Raw genomic sequence first — 24,058 nt, 5'->3', positions numbered from 1 at the left:
CTGTGTGGAGCTCATTCTTCCTTGAATTTCTTGGTTGTTGCGGACGATGTGATGTGATGGTGTGGCCTGAGGAGAATGGACTAGATTAGTGTCTGCTAGAACAGCGTGCTAGCAACTAGCATTCCTGCAATGTCTGCAGAAGGTTCTAAATTTTGGATGCCGATCATTGATGAGATGATTTGATTACCAGTGCCGGTTGGAAACAGTCTGTGCTGTTCCACTTAGTGGAGTGGTGATGATGGTGGATGTTCAAGAACATAAATAAAGGAAGGGATATCGCCACATCCATCCTCATCTCTGTCACCCATTCTCCTACATCGTTGTCCACGTTTTGTCCTTTTGTGCTGGTTTCATTGAAAAGCAGTCAAACAAAATAATCTAATCTCTCGTTTAGTGATCATCAGAATGAAACTGCTCTCTACTCTCACTTTGCTGGTTTCCGCAGTGGCGGCCAACCCCATGTTCCATACTGCTCGCCAGGCCTCCAACGCCACCAAGCCCTTCCATCTCAAGACCGCAGACGCATCCAACGAGAAACACAATGATCTATACGTCTACGCATACCACACTGGTGCAGGATTCAATGACGCTGTCCTCACGTCCGATGTGGATACTGCCAGTACGGCGTTCCTGAACGGCACGTACACCCAGTTCGACTTGAAGACTCCATTCCCATGGGGCTTCAACCCGATCGCTGTTACCAACTATGCTCGTTAGTTCCCTGCTCTCCCAACTACACCGGCTTCGACTCGAAACTGACTAGTTCGCAGAATGGGAACCTGTCGAGATCAACGTCGGTTACGGCGCGGAGGGATTCTTCATCAATAGCACCGGCCTGCAGTGGTCGGAGCAGCAGGGCTTTGGCGGCTGGCTGGGTAAGCATTTCCATCTGAGGTACCCGGTAACTCTGCATGTGGCTAATTCATCCCAGTGTGCGACTGGTACCACGGCGCACCCCAGCTCTTCTATATCTACCGCTATTACGAACCCAAGTTTCCCTCCTCTTGCAGTACCGTCAACCTTCAGGTCGAATATACTTCGTAAATAGACCCGAGGGTGCGGATATTGGCCAGCGGAGGATGCTGCCACCGGATATGAGATGCGCGTGGCGAGAGTGATGATTCCTTGGTTCACTAGAGGGGTTTGGAGGATATGAGCCGCTCCTTACCTGTCGAGAATGATATGTATTGATATGCTTCGCACATATGGAAACGTTGTTAATGTTTATGCACCTGTAATGCTGCTGTGATGCCAGTCGTTTATGTCAATCGCTGCTATATCTTTGGATTGTAGGGAATAGTGGACCTTCCTTTGTGATATAATTATGGATCTATTTGCTATGTTTTGGTCAAGCTTAGACGTCGAGTCGTTCTAAGTAGCATTCCTAACGACCATGATGACGATAATCGCGGATATCCTGATGAAAATATGGTAGTTCAGTTGTTTTAGCGTGCCAATTAGATGAGATAGAGATGGATAGACTGGGTTCTAAGTGATTTTGACCTTCATGTGATGGGTGTGAATAATTCTGATAGCCAAAAATAGCCCATGTCTCAGTTATGCCCAAACAGGCTAGCCCGCCTCCAGATCCCCTTCTCTAGTCGCTTCGATGGGACCCCCCGTCTGGCATCTTTTCTCGTTAGACCCTTTTTACCCTTTTCATGGATTGACTTGGCTTTTTCGAAGCCCTGCTTGAATTTTGTATCTTCAATTTGGTCATCTCTCTCCAGTTTCCCATGGTGTGATGCTGTTGAGTTGATTCTCTGACCAGTCACTCGCTTTGTTTACCTGCCATTCAGCCTCCCCTCCTTGCGACCCGCATACGATACCACCCGATCTGCATGTCTCACTAACCCGCTGACTTGGAGAAATTTGTTCTACCTGTGCATCTTACATCCAGACTGTTTTGCCGACGTTGTGAATCGCTCTCTCTCGGTCGTTGACACTCGTTTGCGAAACCAGAAGCCGATCGGTTAGGGAATAGCCGGAACATCAACCCTCCCAACATTTTCTCAAGGGACTCAGTCCCTGTATTGCGTGATAGCTTCATCGTCCATCATGCAGTCCCTCAACTTCCTCTCGTTTTTAAGCCTTCTCCTCCTGCTGGGAACAATTTCCTCGGCTTGGCCATGGCCCCAGGACGGGCTGAACCTGGCACACGGAGAGATCGCGGCCAGAGCTGGTTAGTTTGCAGGAATTATTGCTCACTTGTTCGCATGCTGACTTGACAGATACAACTGCATCCGACGAATCAACTACTGATTCTAAGGCGAGCAAGACGGACTCTTCCTCGGAAACCAATACCGCGGACTCAACTGCGACGGACTCTAGCAGTGGAACGGAGACCGCTACTGGAACGGCCAAGGAGACCGGCACACAGACGAAGCCGGGAAAAACTACCGACACTGCCACGGACAAGTCTGGCAAGAACAGCAAGACCAAGACCTCTACCAAGACGACCTCGATCGATGCACGTCTCCCTGCAGGCGGAACGTCGATGTTGATCCCCACTGCGGGTGCCACAACCTACTACAAGATTGGTGACTATGTGACTTTTGCCTGGAACTATACATCTCTACTGGTGACGCCGTCTGCGGTGAATGTTCTCGCGACCTGCACCATGAACAGCGCGACGTATACGCTCACGAGCAACATGAGCGTCGAGGCGACTGGAAAGGTGGTGTGGGATACGGGCAAGTACCAGGCGAATGCCACGGTCCCATTGCTTACTGCGACGTACACGTTGTACGTGGTCGACGTGGACAAGGATATTGGAGACACCGCAAGCCCCGGCCACCTTGGCTCGCAGAACGGTTACCTTTTTGGCATGTACAGTCCGCAAGCCTATACCCCTCTCAACGGTATGCTCTTATTTTTCTTATGTATATTTGACAAAGCATACTGACCCGAATATAGAATTCAACTGCGCCACCTGCAACGGCGCCCTCTCGGACATCGAGCGACAAGCCCTCAAGTTCGCCTTTGGCATGGTCATGATCACAATAGCGTCCTTCACCTGGTTCGCCGGTGACTTTGGTGTCTTTTCCACTTGAGCTTCCTCATGAACGTATCGTGTGTTCTCCAACAACATATTGCATCCGAATGAGCGACCTTTTTCCTTCATGACAATAGCGATGTATCCGCAAGGTTGGGCTGGCGTTTTCTCTTTTTTTCTTCTCTCCGTGTATGTGCCATTACAATAATCGAAAGTGGCGGGGACTGGTATATTCGATCTATTCGATCATCTGGTGTCTATAATGAGCTGTATTAGCATAGAAATTGACATGCATATCATAATTCATCAACCAGTTTACCAGTCTAGAACAAAATATGAATGAAAGCAATTGCATTGAGCCTCATCCTTTGTCTGGTTCATCACAAACCACTCCATTTGCATTCTACCGATGCCTTGTCCAATCGATACAAAGCAGGACAGGATGGGAGTACCAGGATAGTAAAGAAACAGCCCTGCAGCCAGCAAAAAGAGCCATGCAGCCGCATGCAATGCAACCTTTGTCCCATGGACCTATATCCACCCGATGGAAAAAACTTTATTCTTTATTCTCGTACACAGGTACAGGTATAAGTATGGCTGAGTTGAGGCGAGATATAATGCACATCCCCATCTCATCCTAAGCAAAAGCAAGCTGAATGTACGGTGCAATCCCAGCTCACTTATCCGCTTGCTGCTAAATTCGCTATCCGGTTTGCAAGCTCAGCTCGCTCCCTGCCTCGTTTCTAAACCTCTTCCTCGTTCCTGAGCTCAGCTCGCTGCGATGCCCTCCACAACACTAGGCTGGATCTGGCCGAAAGATCCCCGGCCCGGTAACCCCTCGCGCTGGCCCCGTCGGTGGCGTCTCTTCGATGTCCTGACCAATCGCGGCCCGGACATATACGTCGGGAAGATCAACAGCCGAAGCCAGAGTCAGGAGCGGCTCAATTGGTCTGGGTGGGAGTGCAGGGAGGGATGCTGCTGCGCCAAGGCGGACGAGACGCCGTTCCCGTGGGCGAGGCGGGGTGCGTCTGAGCGGTATGATTTCCGGCGGAGGAGGTATGTGGTTCCGGATCATGGGACGTGGTGTGGGGTTGAGTATTGTGATGAGGAATTGGACAAGGGGAGGGGGAGAAAGAGGCGGGTGCATACCGTTCCGCGGCGGTACTGGGATTGGACGGGGGTGGAGTATCCGGCTGGGTATTGGCATGATGTTGTGCATGGGGTGCATGGTTAGCTGGAGGTAGTGTGGGAGGACGGGGAAGGGTCGATGCAGGCGGGGTGGTATGCTTCCCAGACGACTGGTTGGCCTTGGGACGATTCGATGGGTTTGGGTCTGCGGATGGAGGGAAGTTGTGCGGCGTTGTCGGTCATTTTGCCGCATTTTGCGCAGGGTGTGTGTTTGATGTCGGAGTAGGAGGCGATCATGTCCTGAACTGAGATTAGACTTGTCTCGTTGTATCTGGTGCTTGCGTCAATATGTAAACTTACCAGTAGATACGCAAGATCCCATTGTCGTGGACGAGAGTTCAGACAAGCTGCAACCGCCGTCTCAAGCTTCGTCTTCGGTTTCCCAGGAGCCGCCAGGTCCTGAACTCGCCAATCGACCATATCATGCCCATCTCCATTGACCGCCTGCAACTGAAATGCCATCCCAGCCTTGACGAGAACAACAGTGATCCTAGCCTGGTCCTGATGAGCCATTACGCGAACCCCCGGTAAGTTTCGTCGAATGAACGTCTCCACGATCGTCCTCCAGCCACCCTCAACCGCTTGAATCCTCGCGCGTTCCTCCTCCTCCTTGATCCTCTGCTGCTGGTCCTTCTGCGACCGCTCCTCTTTCTCAAGCTCCTCAAGAAGAACATCATAGTCCCGCTCCCACATTGCCGTCGGCTGCAGCAGCTGGCCACCATTCTGCTTGATCCGAGCGTCCACATGGTCCCAGATGGCTTTCATCTCAGGGCTGCGCCACATAGCCTGGAACTCCTGGACCTCTGCGACGCTCGCGCGTGCCGTCTGCGAGAGCTGTTCAAAGAGCACACGCGGCGATTTTGGCAGCGGCCTCCTCGAAGCCGCCTTGGGGTTGATGATGGGGACTATTGGCTCCATTAGACGCCCAGAGAGTAGAGTCCGCAGTTGATGGATCTGCACTTGTCAGCTTGAACATCAAATCAACGCAAAGGGCGAGAAGACTAACCGTCGCCTCCATCTTTTGCAGCTTCGCCAGCGATGACACATACTGCATCTCTGAGGTCCAGGCTTCGCCGCTGGAATTGACCTTCTCAGGAACTTCGGCGGGATTTGTATCCTGAGGAGGATTCTCCATTTTAGGGACGATGACGCCTGTCGCTGGGGGTTGTGAACTGGGTTTTAAAGTAGAGGCCATATTGATTGACCGTTCAGTGAGACGGATGAACGTAAGTCGGGTGTAATTTGCTAAAATCGCCTCGCAAAGGAAACTAGCTGCAGCGAATAGTTATATACGATCACTTCCAAGACGGACGTCAAGGAGCGATGAGAGGAGAAGCTGATTGTTGTTCCGACGAAAGGCCGGAATTGAGATAACCGGCTACTTGATCTTGATTGGACTGAAACAGATCTCACTGAGAAGAGAATATTCCAGCAAAGTTGAGCCTGCGTCAAATGAATTATGGTGCTCCAGTGAGATGCTCCAAAGGTCTTAGTGTGGTCTACTCCATCAATAGTTTTGAAGTGATTCGGTGGTGTCGACGGTGGAAATCCAGCGCATCTGTCTCGGCGAATCATGGAGATAACCTGCGCCACAACGCCAGCCATGTGTGGCGCAAACACCACTTTCCTCTTTTGGATGTATATGGGTCTGGTATTTTGTTGGTAGAAATATCCTTTATGAACATCAGTCGTCGAGATATCTAGTAGACTATATAGTATAGTAGATACATTCATTAAGCTAGAAAAACACAGAATAGTTTGAGTCGAGATAATTCAAGTTGTCGTAAGCCGTCCTTCGTTATATGATATATCGCACTGTTAAAGTGCCTTCGACGAGTATAGTCTGATATATACGCCCCTATCATGCGCCAGAGTGAGATTCGTCTGCTGGACTGGTTCAATCAGATCTGGATCTGCGTTCTCAATCCGATCAAAGCGCTGAAGCAATTTAACAATCGTAAAGCTTGCCTCGGTGAGTGCGTATTGTTCTGCAGATGTTAGCTAGAAGTATAGCCTCGTGAAAAGTAAGGAGAAACTCACGGCCAAGACAGATCCTCGGGCCGCCGTTGAAGGGAAGATACTCCCATCCTCGTCTGCCGTTTTCTTCCCAGCGTTCGGGTCGGAACTCGTTAGCGTCCGGACCATAGAAGTCTGTCCGGCGGTGCATGGCGTATACACTGTAGGTGACTACTGTGCCCTTGCGGACGTAGACGGGGGACTTTTGATCAGGTCCACCTCCAACAGGTAAGGTTGTGTCCTTGTTGGCGACGCGGAAGTTGGCAGGGACGGGTGGCAGGAGCCGCAGGACTGGTTTGCTGTCAGGATCTTTCCACTGTGCATTGTGTCTGGGGCGACGTACCTTCGTTCAGCACATATCGCAAGTACGGAATATCCTTGAGCTTTGTCTGCGTGATCTCCTCCTTGGGGTGCTCGGCGTCGCCGAACGCATCCAGAATGGCCCGACGGAGTTTGGTCCACACGTTCGGATGGCGAGCCAGATAGAAGAAGGTCGAGCTCAGCAGGCTGGCGGTTGTGTCGCGCCCCGCTAACAGGATGTTGAGCATGTTGTCCCTCAACACCTTCGGATTGTCGTTTTCGGCCGCCAGGGCCTCAGCAAAGATATACCGGCCTCCAGGCTGCTTCTTCTCCGAATTCCGCCGTGACTCGAGAGCGAGCTGGACATAGTGGTCGACCACCTCATGGACGCGCTTGTTGGCATCGCGGAACTCCTTGGGGTTGATCATCCAGTAGAAGATGACCGCTCGGGACCTCGCGGCGAGGTACTCCTGAGCCGTGTTGAACGCCTCTGCGAAGCCCTCCGCGTTGCCGACGGCTGATCTACCCAGAAGGCCGGTGTCTGTGCCAGCGTGTAGAGAGCCCACCGATTCGCCAAAGAGGAAATGAGTCGCCGAATCGATTGTGAGGAGGAAGAACAACCGCTGGATATCGAATGGGGAGCCGTCTTTCGGGACTAGGTCAATCAGTCTGGAGATGTGGCCGTCCATCAAGTCCAAATCGGCCACCTGAGGAGTTAGCACAGTTTGACGAGGTGGAAACAATCACTCACCTGGTCCCTCGTAAACTGGGGTCGTAATAGCGCACGCGCATGCGACCAACCCGCTCCATCCAGCGTGAAGATCCCGTCTCCGAGTAACGGGTAAAATTCCTGGTGTCTCGTGCCAAGCTCGAAATCATTGAACTGGGTCGCGAGCACAGCCTTGAGATTCTCCGGCTCAATCGTAGCTACCAGCGGTTGTCCAAAGATCGTCTGCGCAAATGTGTTACCGTACTTTCCATACTGCTCGGCGATGAGCTCAATCCATCTCTTCTCCTTGACGGCTTTTCTCAGTCGTAGAAAAGAAGAGATGCCGAAGATGCCGGCTTCGCCTTTGGCGGGGGGCTGACAGCGCAGGGATCGAGCCTGTTTGCGATGCTTGTAGAGTTGCTGGAAGTAACGGAGGACCAAGAAGGTGGTGTATACTGCGGTCAATAGTGCGACAGCAGGGGCCAGCATGGTGTCGAGCCCTGGTGGGTGAGGTTGACCTTGTGAGTGGTGACTTGTGTGACAATACCAAATTTCCGAATATTGGAACTAGAAATGGTCCAGGCCGGTGTTACCAGGGTTATCCATGACCGCAGTGCTCATTATTTATACCACATGCTCATGTCGAATTCAGAGCTACCCCTCAGTATGCGATCTTGACAACCTCGCTAATCCAGAGGGGTTGTTGATGCTTCGGAGCAGAGTCGACTCGGACTCCGACATGTGTAACACAGTGTGAGTGGATCGCTACCAAACTTACAGAAAACTCAACGTATGAATGGTCAAAAGAAGACCGATGAACGATCCATCGCAAGCAGATACGAAAAGGGTTAGAACAGAGGGGATGCAAGATGTCAGGCTCAAGTTATCCACGGTCTAGTCTCGGCTAGGTCGCAAGCATATATGAAAAAGGCTAGCTACATCCTAGGATCGGCCACGCTAACTACTCCCCACACTCAAATGACATCAATGATCACTGAGACTACCAGACGGATTAGATACCCCTGAAACATGGCAGCCATCGTTTCAAGGCCTGGCTAAAGTAATTCCGGGAGACTGCCGCGGCCGGGGTGAGTTGAAAGTCGGGGCAGTGCACCGCGTTCTCCATAATGTACCCAAATACCGCGTCTTTGCCTGTGGAGACCCCGCAGGCCGGTATTTCAGTGGTGAAATTGACCCCCTGTGGAGCCCAATCTTCATCAGATAGCACCGACAATGGCCTCCAGGGATCAAATTGCCCCCCGCTGAAGTACACGTTGGACGGTCGGATAGTCCAGCCGCCGAAATCTTCATTCAAGCTTTCCGTCCGTGGTCGTGGCGGTAGGATCCCAGCCTGGACGGCATTGGGGAACTGGCGATAACAGAGTTCCTGCTGATACTCCAGGGTTTGATACGAGGAAAGTAGCGCATGAGAGCCAAAGTTGTTGCTTTGGAAGAAACCCCATTCAGTGCAGTATTGCCAAGTCCAGCTGATCAATTCAGGAGTGGTGTTGATTTGACTGAAATCGCACGACAAAGGCTCTGAAGCATTGAGACCGTTGCAGTTAGTCCCGTACATCCTGTTGACCAGCGATATGAAGTAAGGAAAAGATGCCCATCGCTCTGCAACGTATTTGCTGCCGTGGATCGGGGTAAGACCCTCCGGTCCTGCCGATTGGTTTGTCACTGGGTCCAGCTCGATGTAGTTGCAGAAATTGTGCAAGCTTTGATTACCGCTCCAAAGACCGTGAGACTGGAAAGGTCCGTAAAGAGCGACCAAAGCCGTGGTGAAGTCTGCATTGCTGTTCTTCTCCGCGTCGGGTCCAAGGAAAAGCCGTTTGATCGACGCGGACGACTCTTCGTTGGACAACTGGTCATCGATGTACTTGAGAGCTGCCTGGATGTCCTTGGTGCAGTTGCTGTACCCGTTGGCCACCATAGCGCGGTAAATCTGCTCATAGTACACGCTCATATCGAGCTGAGCCTGTACAGGAGCGGACGAAGCATAAGCTGCAAATATGGTATCGGGATATTTGTTGCGTGTGAATGCGGCACGGATACCAGGATAGGATCCTCCGATCATAACCCAAGGGGTTCCTCTGGGTGTCAGATCGATATCAGGATGATTCGGCCGGCTGAAATTTGCAGCAAAATATGGGATATCGGCAAGGGCTTGCTTGGTGGTGAGATACTTTAAGTGCTCCACCGGCATATCCTGACTGACGGGGAATGGAAGTGAGCCTCCATAATATCTTTGCAACATCAGTACATGTTTAATACTTTAAGGCCTCTCAGTGGGACTACCTGTGCTCCCACACAATCCCCATAGCGTGAAATTCCTGCAACAGCAGACTAAGCCAGGATGAGGAATTTGTCAACAAAGAAACCGAGTACTCGGCCGTAGCCTCTCCAATATCATAGACCATAATCGGACTCCCAGAGACATAGAAGTCTTCATTGACCCAAAATCTGTTTTGATAGGTGCCAACTGAGGGATCCTCGTGGTCAATGAGCACCTGCTTGAGTTAGGAACAAGATCGATACTTGTAAAGGCTTGAACTCACCTCAGTGTATTCTGCTGCACTTGTGGAATCCACAGAATCGGCAATCATAGAACGGAAGGCTTCGGGGTCATTCAATGCGAGATGAGAATCCAAGCCCAATTCAGCGGCGAGGCGCAGGTCTCTTCCTAATGTAGACGCTGGTAGTCCAATGCCTGTGACAGGGTCGAAGATAACTGCAAGCTTCACTGCAGCGAGCCATGATGTATGGAGCTTCATCGGAAGTCTAACACAAGGATCGATTCAACGTCAAACTCAACGTGAGATAAAAGCGAGGTTTGAGGACGACCTGTGTAGTGGGCCGAGATAGCGATCAAGGACCGAGAAAGCTGGAGTTGACCGACATATATACTACCAGACCCTCGAGGAGTCCACCAAGTTAATGTAGTCATCTTTGCAATTGCAGTTGTCACTCCCGACCAGGCAGTGGAGATTCAGAACTATCGCGGTCACTGAGACAGGGCATATCGCGTGCGGTACGACTCAGGTGTGTCGCACAACAGATTACCGAAAGCGGTGATCCTATCAACCATTCAACTGCCCATGAGGATCCAGCCACCCATCAGAATGGAAGACAATTTTCTCCGACTTGGGGCTTCAAAACCTCACCAATTGACTAACACCAGAGCTAAAAGATGCATTAGCAAGTCAGTTGTGCCACATGGTTATCCACTTTAGGGGCGACCCGAGCCATTCTAGAACAATATGATGCATGTACCCGAACAATAGCTTCAGATTGAGGATGCTCAATTTATAGCAGCGCATGCATTAAATAGCAATAGCGTTGCTCAACAGAATGCATACAGACAATAGCGAGCCATTTTAGTCCCGAAATGTCAAGTTTTGCCGAATTGATGTCCAGCAGAGATAAGTGCAGACCGTCACTCCGGACGATTGACATAACCTGACTCTCTCTCAAGGCTCCAGGAAGGACAATCAATCAAATTCTGCATTAGAATTGTTTGAACATCATTATACAATATTATGTATAATAGAGCTGGGCTGAAAAAGCTGTTCAATGTCTGCTAATGAAGAAGAATTAAGGCGCCCTAGTTCAATCTCATGACCCTTCTGCTAGAATGCCAGCGACGGCTAGCTGCATCATGCTAGGTATGCTCTGACTCTAACTCATAGCAATTGAACCTTTGCACGCTGAGCACATCAGCCAGCGTTGCCTTGGAGAGCCTGAATGGCCACCCATTACTCTGCTATAGGAATTGCGCTCAGAAATGCGTGTCCTCACACATGTGTTGAAATGCAATTCGCCCCTAAACAAGGACAGGACACAAAACACATGGCTTTAACATATTGATAAAGGATGCCGTGTAAATGAGTCTCTAATGAATACTTCGAACATGGAAGGACAAGGTTGGTAATGTCTCAGCCGTATAGCAAGTGTAACAGGCACCTGATCTTTGTGCTCTTTCACTACAAAAACAGACATGTAGGCAATGCTAACGTTTCTTCTTTTCAGCCCTTCAAATCCTGAACGGAAATCATGCTAGCAGGAATGAGCTGTGAACACCAATTTGGTCTGAAACGTCCGAAGATGTTCCGAATTGGATATGCTGTTCCTGAATCCTGATCTGATCCTGATCTCTTGGCTATTCGAACAGATCTGTCAGCAACGATGAGTGAGACCAGCGACTTAGCAGAAACATGGTCTAGAATTCGACCTCAGGCATTAATCAGCAGAAACGTTTTCCAATTCTCATACGCAAGAAGTCCTTCGGCTGGACGGCTGGGCTTTCCGGACTGATCTCGGTGAAGACTGGCACCAAGCCCACCGAATTTCATTGCCCAACTCGACACATTCGATCATCTTGGCTGTCTCAAGAACAACAGCTCCTTTCTGCAGATTTGGAAGACACTAGAGGGATATACCTGAATTGAACGTCATCAGATGAGTTGGCCGACCGCAACACCTCTGCTAGACTCGGGGTGATACAATGCGAGGGATGCAATGAGCGGCTGATTGATTGATGGAAATTACCTGAAATAGCCGTCCCCCCTGAAGAAAAGAAGCTTAAGACGGAAAAAATCCGGGTGCAGCTGACTAGATGCTTATGGCGCCAAAGCCTGACGAAACCCAGTTGGATCGTTCCGGCAAAAGTTCGAGTGTTTCAAAACCATGGCTGAAAGACGATAACTTGGATTCTCGCGATAAAATCGACCGAATCTGGCTTACAATATGGGATAACGGATTGCCAATGGATCCTGCCAAACCCCACCTGGTGATCCGTGATCGTCCCTTTTAGGCACGGCGATGCCATCCTGAGACATCATCCGGATGGACCAGAAATACTCCTGCCCCCTGACGAGGTCGATATTGGATCCAGTAGTGCAAGCTGTCGGCATGCATGAGTGGCTAGTGTACGGTGTGATATCTCTCAAAATCACTGAAACTGTGTGAAGAAATAGGCCGGTTTAAAGGAGCATCCTGCTGAGATGATGATACTTGGCGCCAACCCTTCCCCGGAGAAACCTACCGCGTGGTATTTATCTATTTCGTGGCATTCGCGCAGGCTTCTCCGCATGCATCGGTACATATTGTGGATCCAATTAATTTACCGTCATGCACTCCTTCGCTAGCGCCAGCTTTGATAGATGGTGATGCCGCGCTCATGTTGTGCAATTATCCACCTCCTGAGATTGGTGGAACCCGTCAAATTGCCAGGAGGGGAAATGTGATGAAGAGGATGATCCCTCCGCGTCTAAGGCTGGATACCCTGAAGAATGGCATTTGGTGATATATAGGCATCTGCACTTCTGCAGAACCACAGAATAGAACCTCAGCTCAGAACGCCATCTCCCAGAGCGGTTCACCATGCTGTCGAAAGCTACGCTTTTGTTGTCCCTTCCCTTCTGGGCTCGCGTCGCCAATGCGGCCTTTGGCATCACCACGACCAGCAGCTCCTATGTCATCGATGCCAACTCGGCGAATCCGCTGAAGTTCACCGTCAACCGGTCGAACTGCGACATCACATCGATCAATTTCTACGGCAGCGAGCTGCAGTATCAAGGCACAGGCAGTCACATTGGGTCAGGTCTCGGATCTGCATCCGTCTCTGCCACTCAGAGTGGTGTGTTCAGGTACTGCTGAAGATGGCATTATTGTACTGACCTCTATAGGCGATTATATCAAGGTTACCTGCTCCACAAGTACCTTGACTCAATACTTCGTCGTGCACAACGGAGACCCCATCATTCATATGGCAACCTATATTACTGCGGGTTAGTCCTCTGACAAAGCTTCGGGATCTCTTCTGACCGTCCAGAACCCTCTATCGGCGAGCTGCGGTTCATTGCCCGTCTCAACAACGAGCTCCTCCCCAACGAGGAGCCATTTGGTGTGGTCTCCAACACCGCTGGCGGTACCGCCATTGAGGGCTCGGATGTGGTAAGTTGGTCGTCTCAGAACGATGCCAGGTGCTGACAGTCATAGTTCCTGGTCAACGGCCAGACCCGCAGCAAGTTCTACTCCAGCGAGCGATTCATCGACGACCAGAGACACTGTAGGTAGCATCCACTTTCCTTGAATGTAGGCTAACAGACACAGGCGTCTCTGGCAGCGCGTATCGCGTGTGCATGATCCTGAACCAATACGAATCTTCTTCCGGCGGTCCTTTCCACCGGTATGTTTCTTTTTTTTGTCCCTATATCTGAGCCGCCACTGATTTCACCAGCGATATCAATACCAATAACGGAGGCCAATACAACTCCCTCTACTGGTACATGGTAGGTGTTTGTCTGCCCGGAATCGTGCAGTCGCTAATGCACCCAGAACTCCGGCCACGCCCAAACAGAAGCGAATCGCATGGGTCTGCACGGCCCATACTCGATGTACTTTAGTCGCAGCGGCACTCCGGGCACCAACATTGATACGTCTTTCTTTGCGAACCTTGACATTAATGGCTACGTCCCGGCCAGTGCCCGAGGCAAGGTGTCTGGAAAAGCATCGGGTGCTGATTCCAAGTTTAAATGGGTTGTTCACTGGTATTCCTGCCCAACCCTAGACTAATTACCGAGTATGACTGATTCTCCAGGTACAACAATGAGGCGCAGTACTGGACCTACACGGCCTCCGACGGCAGCTTCACCTCTCCCGCCATGAAACCCGGAACCTATACCATGGTCTACTACCAGGGCGAATACAAAGTTGCCTCGACCTCTGTCTCCGTGTCGGCCGGCTCGACAACCACCAAGAACATTTCTGGATCTGTGACGACCGGCACGACCATCTTCAAGATCGGCGAATGGGACGGCCAGTAAGTGCAAGTTCATTTCAGCGTCCGAAAGTTTCAATCCATCGAGAAGTACTGACGATCTAGACCCACCGGCTTTCGCAACGCAGCAAACCAGCTGAGGATGCACCCGTCCGACTCGCGCATGGCCAGCTGGGGCCCGCTCACCTACACCGTCGGCAGCTCCTCGCTGTCCGACTTCCCCATGGCCGTCTTCAAGTCGGTCAACAGCCCCGTCACGATCAAGTTCACGGCGTCGTCCTCGCAGACCGGCGCTGCTACGCTGCGCATCGGCACGACCCTGTCTTTTGCGGGTGGTCGTCCCCAGGTCACGGTACGCCATCGGCCCAGCGAGCTTTTCTTCGCAAGCTAATGAGACAGGTCAACTCGTTTACTGGACCGGTTCCCTCCGCGCCCAAAGACCTCAACTCGCGCGGCGTCACCCGTGGTGCCTACAGGGGTTTCGGTGAGGTGTATGATGTTGCGATTCCTGCCGGCACGATCGTTGCGGGCACCAACACGGTACGTCGTCATCACCTTATCGGCCTAATTACCAAGCTGACGGTTGCAGATTACCATTAGTGTTGTCTCTGGCAGTTCCGGAGACACGTTCCTCAGTCCCAACTTTGTAAGTTCAGTCACCACTTTGCGTGTTCCAGACTAACTAACCTTGCTAGATCTTCGACTGCGTGGAGCTGTTCCACTAGGGCATCGCGAGGGTATGAGAAGCTGCAGCTAGTATTTGAATATTTGACAATGAAGTATTTTACAAGATGCTCGCTTCGCTGCGCAGTAGGACATTACCGCATGACTCTATCAAAAACAAACCAAGCACTCACGAATCCCAAGCCACACAACCACCACCTCGACTCCCAGCCCATCCCTGTCCCTGTCCACGTAGCCTTCTTTCTCTGCGGTCTGCTCACACCCAATTGTGATTGTCCTTCATCCAATGAGTGAACCAGTCGCCCCCTGACCCAAACAGCCCTTACATTCCGATCATCCCCTGTCCACACCCATTTATGCACCTTTTCCGTCCACGACTCCCACCCAAACACATCTACAACCCCGTGCTCGGCCGCTGCCTCCGCCGGCGACGGAGACGAATGTGTATGACCCAACCTCACCATCTGCGCATCAAAACTCATCCCCACCTCAAAACCCCCAATCTCCCCCGCCAGATCCACAACCGCCGCGCCGCCCCGCGTAGCAAGGTACAGCCCCTCCTCTACACTCAGCACCTCCTCACCATCGTCCCCATCACCAGTATCATCAGTCCGGCTATGCCGTAGAAGCCTCGAAACAAGACACCCCTGCCGCACCGCCTCAAGCACACTACAATTATACCCGCCGCTCACATCGGTCCCTAGTCCAACCTCCACACCAGCCTCTAGCAACTTCCTCACGGCGCAGATCCCGCTCCCCAGCGCTGAGTTTGACGCAGGGCAATGCGATACCTTTGCACCTCGCGCGGCGATCAGTTCCCGCTCGGACGGGGATAAATGCACCGCGTGCGCGAGGATGGTTCGCGGCGTGAGGAGGCCGAAGTCATCATACACAGACGTGTAGTCTTTGCTTTGGGGGAATAGCTCGCGGACGAGAGATATTTCGCCTGTGTTTTCGGAGAGGTGGGTTTGGATGTGGAGTGGGGGATTGTAGGACTGCGCTAGCTGGGCGAGGCCGCGGAGGGCGGGCGGGGAGCAGGTGGGCGCGAAGCGCGGGGTGAGGATGGGTTGGATAAGCGTGCTGTCTGGGTCGATGGAATGGATGTGGGCGATTGTTTCCTTGGATTTCGTGACGGATGATTCAGGCGAGGAGTCAAGATAGTAGTCCGGGCAGAAGGAGGGGTTGTCCATGCAGACGCGGCCGATGAGGGCGCGCTGGCCGCGGGCGTGGCAGAGGGAGGCGAGGAGGTTGGTGGCGGGGACGTGGATGGTGGCGAAGTAGGACGCGCAGGTGGTGCCGTTGGCGAGGGTGCGGGCGATAACGCGCGAGTAGACGGCGCGGGCTTTGGAGGTGTCGCTGAAGGAGGATTCGAGGGGGAAGGTATATGTTTCGAGCCAGTCGAGGAGAGTTGAGGAGCCGAAGATGCCCGAGTTGGGGTATTGCGGGGCGTGGATGTGTGTATCTTGTCTGTCAGCCTTTATCTGGATATGTCTAGGGGCAAGGGAGCATACCGACAAACCCGGGGAAGAAAAACTCATTTCTCTCCTCCCTTGCGCGCACCACCTCCGTGACCTTTCCGCTCAGCCCCAACTTGTCCGTCAACGCCTTCACGTTGCCGTCAGCTGGTGAGAAAGACCAGTCAAACCCCGCGATCTTGCCGTCACTATTCGAAACCCATAACGCGCCGTGATTGATCTCAAGTTCAGGTCTCCATCTCGCATCTGAGTCCACACCAGTTGGTTTGCGGGGAAGATGGATAAATGTTCCGAGGAACAGAGTGTAGGTAGGGGCCGTTGCTGTTGCCGTTGCCATTGCCAGGTAGAAACGCAAAAAAAGAAGCTATGTACCGGCAAAAATCATATACACGTATCAACGAAGACGTCACTGACGTACGTCAACCCTTATCATCGGCACGAAGAAGTCCTGATCTTGTTAGCGCATTCTCCATGTTCCGTGGCGATATCTTACTATAGTGATATGTACGGAGCACTTGAACCCGATATATACGCAGCGGCAAGGACCAAACAGAGGCAGCAATTCCGACTCAAGCTCAACACCAGGGACACGAACACCGGGTCGAGGTCTATCTAAATAGAAGTGAAGCAGGTCTCAGACCGGAATAAGTCAGGTGGATATTGGGGTAGACGGGGGGTTATTATCGGCCAATTGCGGCGAGAGTGAAGTCCCTCGTGGACGGAGAGCGGCCGGTTCCGATGCCTCAGGTACCCACTGCAGCCCTGACCATGTGATTCGCCGCCGCTCCGATAAGATAAGCATTCGGTGTACTAAAGAGGTACAAACCGGCTATGATAGTAGACTAATGGAGATATTGATGAATGATGATATATTGATATGCACTGCGTTGAGCAGTGCAATGGTATTAACTCGCTATTTTCGGCCGCCACAGCTGGCTGCCACTCTAAACAAATCAAACGCCATCCCAATGTCTATCACGACTTGTTGAATCGTATCATGCTGCTCATGCCACCGTAAATGCCTCAAGGCAAGTGTTGAAAAAAGGTTGAAATAAAACTGAATCAGAAGAATGTTGAAACATGGGTATCATTTTAGTCCGTCTCGTCCACCGGGCCGCAGGTGCAGAAGAGGTTCTGATCACCGTATGCTATCGTGAATTAGCGTCATCCCTTTTAGACCAAGGGAAGAAAGGAAGAGACTTACCATCATCTACTCTGGTCACCGAGGGCCAGAACTTCTTCTCCACCAAATACGGAAGAGGATACGCCGCAGCCTCCCGCGAGTAGGGACGGTTCCACTCGCTGGACAGCAGATCGCGCTGGGTGTGAGGGGAGTTCTTGAGGACGTTACCCTCACGGGGCTGCTCGCCGCTCTCAACGGCCGCAATCTCCTTGCGAATGGAGATGAGCGCATCACAGAACCGGTCCAGCTCCGCCTTATTCTCCGACTCGGTAGGCTCAATCATGAGAGTGTTGGCCACAGGCCAGGACATGGTGGGGGCATGGAAGCCGTAGTCCTGCAGACGCTTGGCAATATCGATGGCCTCGATACCGCAGGTATCTTTGAACTTGCGCACATCGAGGATGAACTCGTGGGCGCAGCGGCCGTTGTCGTTGGTGTAAAGAATGGGGTAATGGGGCTTGAGACGGGAGAGGATGTAGTTGGCATTCAGGAGAGTAATCTTGGTTGCGTGAGTCAAACCCTTGGCACCCATCATGTTGATGTAGTTGAAGGTAATGGGAAGAATGCTGGCGCTACCCCAAGGAGCAGCGCTGATGGGGGGCGAAGAGGTCTCCCCACGCTTGGACTGCAGATACTCGCTGGCCGGGTGCGAAGGTAGGAAAGGTCGCAGGTGCTCCGCAACACCAATGGGACCCACGCCAGGGCCACCACCGCCGTGGGGAATGCAGAAGGTCTTGTGCAGGTTCAAGTGGCACACATCGGCACCAATCTCACCGGGAGAGCACAGACCAATCTGCGCGTTCATGTTGGCGCCGTCCATGTAGACCTGGCCACCGTGCTGGTGGACAATCTCGCAGGCCTCCTTGACACCCGGTTCGTACACGCCAAAGGTGCTGGGATAGGTGATCATGATGGCTGCAAGTTCATCCTTGTGTTTCTCGCATTTGGCCTTGAGGTCGGCCAGATCCAGGTTGCCGGTCTTGGTGTCGCACTTGATCGAGACAACACGCATACCGGCCATCGCAGCACTGGCGGGGTTGGTACCGTGAGCCGAGACGGGGATCAGACAGATATTGCGCTTCTCGTCTCCGTTGGCTTCAAGGTACTTCTTGATGACACGCAGACCAGCAAACTCGCCTTGAGCACCAGAGTTGGGTTGCACGGTGATCTCAGCCATGCCGGTGATATCGGCGAGCTGCTGTTCAAGGTCGTCAATCATCTGCGTGTACCCCTTGGCCCTGTCGGCGGGCATGAAGGGGTGCATCTGGGAGAACTCGGGCCAGGAGACGGGGATCATCTCGGTGGTTGCGTTGAGCTTCATCGTGCAGGAGCCAAGAGGAATCATCGAGTGCGCGAGAGACAGATCCTTCGATTCGAGGTGGCGGATGTACCGCAGCATTTCGGTTTCGGAATGGTGCGTGTTGAACACAGGGTGGGTGAGGTAGGCTGAGGTCCGCTCCAGGTTAGGGGGAATGGACTTGATGCCAATCTCCTCAGCGAGCTCAACCTCGCCCTTGCCGGCGTGCTTGGAGAAGACCTGCAGCAGAGACTTGACCTCTTCGCGGCCAACGGTCTCATCAAGAGAGATACCGACCTTGGTGGAAGACACGCGGCGGAGGAAGATGTTCTGCTCCCGAGCGGCCGCAATCAGGGCGTCAGCCTCTTGGCTGCTCGCGAATTCGACAGACAGAGTGTCGAAAACAGCGCCGCCCTTGACGGGAACGTTGTAACCCAAGGCAGTCAGCTTCTCCTGCAGAGTCGAGGTCATGGCCATGACACGCTGGGCGATAGACTTGAGGCCAACCGGACCGTGGTAAACGGCATACATGGCACTCATGTTGGCAAGCAGAGCCTGGGCCGTGCAAATGTTGCTGGTGGCCTTTTCGCGACGGATGTGTTGCTCGCGGGTCTGCAGAGCCAATCTCAAGGCACGGTTGCCCAGACGGTCCTTGGACACACCCACGACACGCCCAGGAACCTTCCGCTTGTACTTGTCGGCGCAGGCGAAGAAAGCGGCGTGAGGACCACCGAATCCCATGGGGACACCGAATCTCTGGGCGTTACCAAACGCAATATCCGCACCGAACTCACCGGGAGCCTTGAGGAGCGTCAAAGCCAGCAGATCGGTAGCAACGCTGAAGGTACCACCAGCGGCGTGGATGCTGTCGCTGAGGGCCTGGAAATCGTACACACCACCCTCGGTGTCGGGGTATTGCGCGAGAACACCAATGAGGTTGTCACCTTGCTTCTTGACCAGCTCAAAGTCGTTCGCCATGATGTCACCAACCACCAGATTGATTCCGAATCCCTCAGCGCGAGACCGCATGACCGCAATGGTCTGAGGGTGGCACAGATCAGACACCACGTACGCCTTGCCGGGCTTCTTCTGCTTAGCCATGGGAAGGGTGGCCAGAGACATGGTCATGGCCTCGGCAGCGGCGGTGGCCTCGTCCAGGACGGAGGCATTGGCAAATGGCAAGCCGGTCAGGTCGGCGGTCAAGGTCTGGAAGTTCAGAAGTGACTCCAGACGGCCTTGACTGATTTCAGGCTGGTAGGGAGTGTAGCTGGTGTACCAAGCGGGGTTTTCCAAAATGTTGCGGAGGATAACCGGAGGAACAATGGTGGGGTAGTAGCCGGTTCCCAGGTATGTCTTGCCGGAGATGTCAATCTGCTTGCGGTAGGTCTCAAGCAGCTTCAGCATATCCGTCTCTCCCAAGCCGCCGTGTACACTGGAGCGAGGCAAATTGATGTCGGCGCTGGGAGGGGTGACTGTGAGGTCTTTCTTGGACAGAATATCGGCGGGAAGCACCTGCTTGACGAACTCATCCAGAGATGCTACCGGAGGGTCCAATGCGGCGAGCATCTCCTGAGCCGCCTCGGGTGAGGGGCCAATGTGACGGCGGGGGAATGTGTCGAGGGGTTGGAAGAGATCGCGGGGATGAGGGTCGCCATGGTCAGCTACGGAGCTGGTATAAACTGCCCGTCGTGAAGCTGGCGTTGCTTGGGTGGTAGTGTTCAGATGACGGCGAGTGGCCAAGACCGGCGAGGGAGAGGCCTTTCGAAGGGAGATTGAGGCAGGAGAAGCACGCAACCGCGTACGAAGGGCAAGCTGGCGAGTGCCACGGAGGGCGCACCAGGATGCAGCCATGCCTGCGGATAGAAGGAGTCCAATGGACCGAGGCGGAATGTCCAGAGGAGAGTAGGTATGTCGTCACAGGGTAGGTCGCACGACTCGGTCAGCTCAACGCATGAATAGGGATGGATTAGGGACGAGAATTGAGATTGTAGGAAGAGAAGAAATAAAAGGAATCATCGGAAGAAGAAAAATCAACCACCACGAGATTGGCCGTCATAATTATTATTATTTCTGCTCATTGTGTCCGATAAAAGACCGCGGACGATGACGACCGACGGCGGGAAACTTTCGTTGTCGTCCAACATGGCCGATAACGCTCATCCGGGCCAATCACCGTCCGATTACATATCCGCCGACGCGACCGATAAGAAGTTTTCCGCGGGGAACTAGTCGCCAGGAGCACGGGCAAATCCAATGTGCAAGTAGCAATAATTCGCACGAAGGACGTTGTGTGTCAACCAATGATCCAAGCTTCTATTCAAACTGAGCTAGACATGAAGAATATAGACTGCAGTTGTATTTACTCTGTCGTGCAAGAACCGACCTCAGCTTCCTCCAGTAGTCCAGCTTCTCCGATAGGTATTCTTGATTGTTCCCCGGTATGCTTTTCCAGCGGAGTTCCCATAGGGAAATACCGGGGACATCCAATAATGGATATGGATCCATTTAGTCTAGATCAACACTAGAAATAGCTATTTCTGGGCTATTGTGTATATCTGGGACAACATGCCAGTTCCGTAGTCGACGTGGTAATCCATCTACTCCAAGTCAAACCACTTATCTTGCAGCAATTCCGCTGCCGATGGCCTATCCCTCGGATCAAGTTTCATTATCTTGAGAATAAATTCCTTGTCCTCCGTGGAGACCTCCTTCTTCGAAATCCGGCTAAATGACCGTCTCTTTTCGGGCGGGATGCTTCGCATGATGTACGCCAGGACATTTAATGTCTCCTGAGGACAGATCTCGCGATACGTCAAAGGGAATGGCCCAAAGAACTGACACTGCCTCTGAAGAATCTTTAATACGTATCCATCGTGATCCGCAGGGACGTCGGGTTCGAAAATGAAGAAATTGTCTCCATAGAGCAATGCCAGGAGCTATAGAGTCAGTCCTGGCCATCTATATGAAAATGGCATGCGGACATACCAACGTGCCAAATGACCATATATCTGTTGATGTGCCCCAGCCGATTCGGAGATGGGCTTCGGGGCTTCTCCAGAGTGGTGCTCCGATCAGATCGCCATCCTTAGCATAGGCTGAATCTGCAGGAACAGTGCTCCCACAGTCTGCCAATTGAACATCTGTAAAGCGTATATCTCCCTGGCCGTAGTCTACGAGAATATTGTCGGCCTTAATGTCTGACGAAATAAGTAAGATAATGTACTTGGTACACGACTATTGCACTCACCTGTATGCACGAAGTTATGTTCATGTAGAACTGTTAAACACACTAGGATTCTTCTTGCGACATATTTGATCTCCTGATTCGTAAGTCTTTGAGAGGCAGAGGCGCTTAATAGGTGATCATCCAAATATTTCAAGACTATAGCCGGCGGATCGGGCGGCTCCACAATCTCATCGATCAAGGGTCTTAGGAAGGGTGTGCAAGATTGAAAGCGCTTCAGCACTTCACGCTCATTCTGGAGCCGAAAATGATTAACACTCTTTACAATCACTGATTGATCCCTTCCATTCCTGCTGAAAGATCTGCTGTAAATGGAGACTGTCCTCCAGATTTGCGGGAGCTTCATACTTTGCTAGCCAAACTGTCTCCTGGAGACATTTGGTAATTGTGTACATTCCATTTCGACCTCGAAGAAATTGACCTGATCGGAGTGAAGAAGTCATAACGTGTATAAATTGATAGTATCTGGTAAACATGTCTTTGTAGAAGAACCACAGGAATATGTCTCCAGCCGCCAAAGTCACGTCATCCACGCGCTATTCCATGGACTGAGCCACCCTGAGAAGAGAGGAAACAGTGCAAATAAAATCCTCTATTGTCATCTCCTTGCTGTCCATGAGGGCTTTGTAGTGTTCAACTTTATCCTCAACCTTGTCATATGCTGCTAAATCATCCAGCTTGTTCGTCACAAATGTTTCCACTTCCTCTGTATCCCTATACTCATCGATGCACTCATCCCACCATTCAGCACCCCGACGCTTCCGCAGTTGCATGCAAGGGAAGCTGAGCGTATCAAAAAAGCCACTCGACAGGAGCATATGGAGCCACATGGCACCCGAGTCTTCGGACCATTGGATGAGTTCAGAGAGTTCTTTCCCTCGATTTCCCGTCATCTCTGCCTCTTCTTCCGCCAGCACACGCTTGAAGATTGCCAGACATTCGAAGTAGCGATCAGTCGCTTTCGGAGCCTCTCCCTCTTCAAAGTCCCACTCGGTATTAATGGGGCGATCCAGAAGAAGCCACCAAGGAGCCGAAGCAAATAACTGAGCTGGGCCGGCGTAAACCCATTCAAGATCTATTACGCCGGTGATTGTAAGGTCATCCTTGCTTCGCACAATCACATTTCCTAGGCCGAAATCGTCACAGATGAGTTTGAAAGGGCCCCGGTCGTAGGTTGTATTGGTTAATTCGGGTATTAGAGACTGTAGAATCTTCAACGAAGCGTAGCTCGATCTGGCATGTTCCGGACCTGCGATTGAATTCGGTTGGAGTCGTAGTTGTTGCCAGTCTTGGTTGTTCACATATTGAAGATATTCTCTAGTCGTAGAAAAACCCTCATCGCGATCGCCTATGATTGTTAGTAAAGAATCCTATTTCGAGGCATAGCACGAACCGAAGGTATTTACACCTCCTAGCCTCAGGATCGCGTGTACCTTCCATGTGAGTGGACGAGCAGGCGCGGGAAATTTCGTCCTCGGGCTGGGCAAGCTGCCAACCCGTTCGAAATCGAGCTTGAAAAGCTGCAACATAAAGCGCGCCATCTGTCTGTAGACGTACTCGATATCGGCATCAGGAATTCCTTGCTTGAGCAGTCTTGAACCGTCTTCGCCGAGCACATCCTTAAGGCACACGCCATCGATAAAGCTCATTAGCATGAAAGGGCCCAAACCAAGGGGGTTTTCCTCTGAAAATCCCCAGGCATAGATTTCTGGAACGGGTATCGATGTGTTCTCCCGGATCAGGTGAAGAGCTTCCACTTCCATAGCCACCTTCTCGTCTGCATATTCCGGGGAAATGCTGCTAGCCCGAGGGAGACGAAGAAACCAGATTGTCCCATCGTCAAAGGCAAACTTCTGGCCTAGGTTGTATGCACTGTTTAGGAATCCACCGTCCAGCCGGCATGAAAGATTCTTGGGATGGAAGCTCTTGACCCAGTCGCAGATACGTCCGTCCACGCGCGCCATATTTACTTTATTGACCCAATCAGCCTCTTCCGCCATATGAAGAAGGTCGAGAGGATTATTGTAGTCCATGATGGAAGATTGTCTCTGATACGAAGCAAGAACGGGAGATGTGCTTGCCAGAGAATTGAGAGCATTGGACAGGTACATGCATATCGGAATTCTATCTGCAATCAGTGATTTTGAATGAGGCTGACTGGGAGCAAATGGCCAACAGATCAT

At 52.0% G+C, this 24,058-nt stretch overlaps 9 protein-coding genes across 9 annotated transcripts; 3 read left to right on the top strand and 6 right to left on the bottom strand.

Moving 5' to 3' along the window:
• Positions 1 to 405: 405 nt before the first annotated feature.
• Positions 406 to 1,044, top strand: ALT_4995 (uncharacterized protein; the record flags this gene model as incomplete). The annotated part of the gene is made up of 3 exons (XM_033558886.2): positions 406 to 712; positions 771 to 875; positions 932 to 1,044. 3 exons carry the CDS (start codon positions 406 to 408, stop codon positions 1,042 to 1,044), a joined length of 525 nt encoding a protein of 174 aa, XP_033414777.1.
• Positions 1,045 to 2,058: 1,014 nt separating this feature from the next.
• Positions 2,059 to 3,053, top strand: ALT_4994 (uncharacterized protein; the record flags this gene model as incomplete). The annotated part of the gene is made up of 3 exons (XM_033558887.2): positions 2,059 to 2,182; positions 2,232 to 2,861; positions 2,917 to 3,053. The coding sequence occupies 3 exons, from the start codon at positions 2,059 to 2,061 to the stop codon at positions 3,051 to 3,053; spliced, it is 891 nt and encodes a 296-aa protein (XP_033414778.2).
• Positions 3,054 to 3,791: 738 nt separating this feature from the next.
• On the bottom strand, positions 3,792 to 5,378 carry ALT_4993 (RNA polymerase II mediator complex subunit MED27 domain-containing protein; the record flags this gene model as incomplete). Its single annotated transcript, XM_033558889.2, has 4 exons — positions 3,792 to 4,188; positions 4,251 to 4,423; positions 4,484 to 5,137; positions 5,190 to 5,378. 4 exons carry the CDS (start codon positions 5,376 to 5,378, stop codon positions 3,792 to 3,794), a joined length of 1,413 nt encoding a protein of 470 aa, XP_033414780.2.
• Positions 5,379 to 6,001: 623 nt separating this feature from the next.
• Positions 6,002 to 7,697, bottom strand: ALT_4992 (cytochrome P450; the record flags this gene model as incomplete). The annotated part of the gene is made up of 4 exons (XM_033558890.2): positions 6,002 to 6,171; positions 6,224 to 6,490; positions 6,543 to 7,206; positions 7,251 to 7,697. The coding sequence occupies 4 exons, from the start codon at positions 7,695 to 7,697 to the stop codon at positions 6,002 to 6,004; spliced, it is 1,548 nt and encodes a 515-aa protein (XP_033414781.1).
• A 523-nt stretch (positions 7,698 to 8,220) lies between these two features.
• Positions 8,221 to 9,985, bottom strand: ALT_4991 (putative serine peptidase, family S28; the record flags this gene model as incomplete). The annotated part of the gene is made up of 3 exons (XM_033558891.2): positions 8,221 to 9,457; positions 9,510 to 9,721; positions 9,770 to 9,985. 3 exons carry the CDS (start codon positions 9,983 to 9,985, stop codon positions 8,221 to 8,223), a joined length of 1,665 nt encoding a protein of 554 aa, XP_033414782.2.
• Positions 9,986 to 12,593: 2,608 nt separating this feature from the next.
• rglA (putative rhamnogalacturonase B) lies at positions 12,594 to 14,717 on the top strand (the record flags this gene model as incomplete). Its single annotated transcript, XM_033558892.2, has 12 exons — positions 12,594 to 12,849; positions 12,899 to 13,000; positions 13,045 to 13,166; positions 13,212 to 13,281; positions 13,326 to 13,401; positions 13,453 to 13,504; positions 13,551 to 13,762; positions 13,813 to 14,034; positions 14,098 to 14,344; positions 14,392 to 14,532; positions 14,582 to 14,638; positions 14,688 to 14,717. The coding sequence occupies 12 exons, from the start codon at positions 12,594 to 12,596 to the stop codon at positions 14,715 to 14,717; spliced, it is 1,587 nt and encodes a 528-aa protein (XP_033414783.1).
• A 59-nt stretch (positions 14,718 to 14,776) lies between these two features.
• Positions 14,777 to 16,488, bottom strand: ALT_4989 (putative guanine deaminase; the record flags this gene model as incomplete). The annotated part of the gene is made up of 4 exons (XM_089599842.1): positions 14,777 to 14,790; positions 14,850 to 14,928; positions 15,003 to 16,138; positions 16,188 to 16,488. The coding sequence occupies 4 exons, from the start codon at positions 16,486 to 16,488 to the stop codon at positions 14,777 to 14,779; spliced, it is 1,530 nt and encodes a 509-aa protein (XP_089455719.1).
• Positions 16,489 to 17,243: 755 nt separating this feature from the next.
• ALT_4988 (glycine decarboxylase subunit P) lies at positions 17,244 to 20,482 on the bottom strand (the record flags this gene model as incomplete). Its single annotated transcript, XM_033558894.2, has 2 exons — positions 17,244 to 17,299; positions 17,356 to 20,482. 2 exons carry the CDS (start codon positions 20,480 to 20,482, stop codon positions 17,244 to 17,246), a joined length of 3,183 nt encoding a protein of 1,060 aa, XP_033414785.2.
• Positions 20,483 to 21,228: 746 nt separating this feature from the next.
• Positions 21,229 to 23,908, bottom strand: ALT_4987 (aminoglycoside phosphotransferase family protein; the record flags this gene model as incomplete). Its single annotated transcript, XM_089599841.1, has 5 exons — positions 21,229 to 21,567; positions 21,617 to 21,828; positions 21,879 to 22,110; positions 22,451 to 23,223; positions 23,269 to 23,908. The coding sequence occupies 5 exons, from the start codon at positions 23,906 to 23,908 to the stop codon at positions 21,229 to 21,231; spliced, it is 2,196 nt and encodes a 731-aa protein (XP_089455718.1).
• Between the last annotated feature and the right edge of the window lie 150 nt (positions 23,909 to 24,058).

This window comes from Aspergillus lentulus (genome assembly GCF_001445615.1).
Source record: "Aspergillus lentulus DNA, contig: Alt09, strain: IFM 54703, whole genome shotgun sequence".
NCBI classification, from domain to species: Eukaryota; Fungi; Ascomycota; class Eurotiomycetes; order Eurotiales; family Aspergillaceae; genus Aspergillus; species Aspergillus lentulus.
Note: the sequence above shows the minus strand (reverse complement) of the source record. Positions and strands in the feature narration are given on the sequence as shown.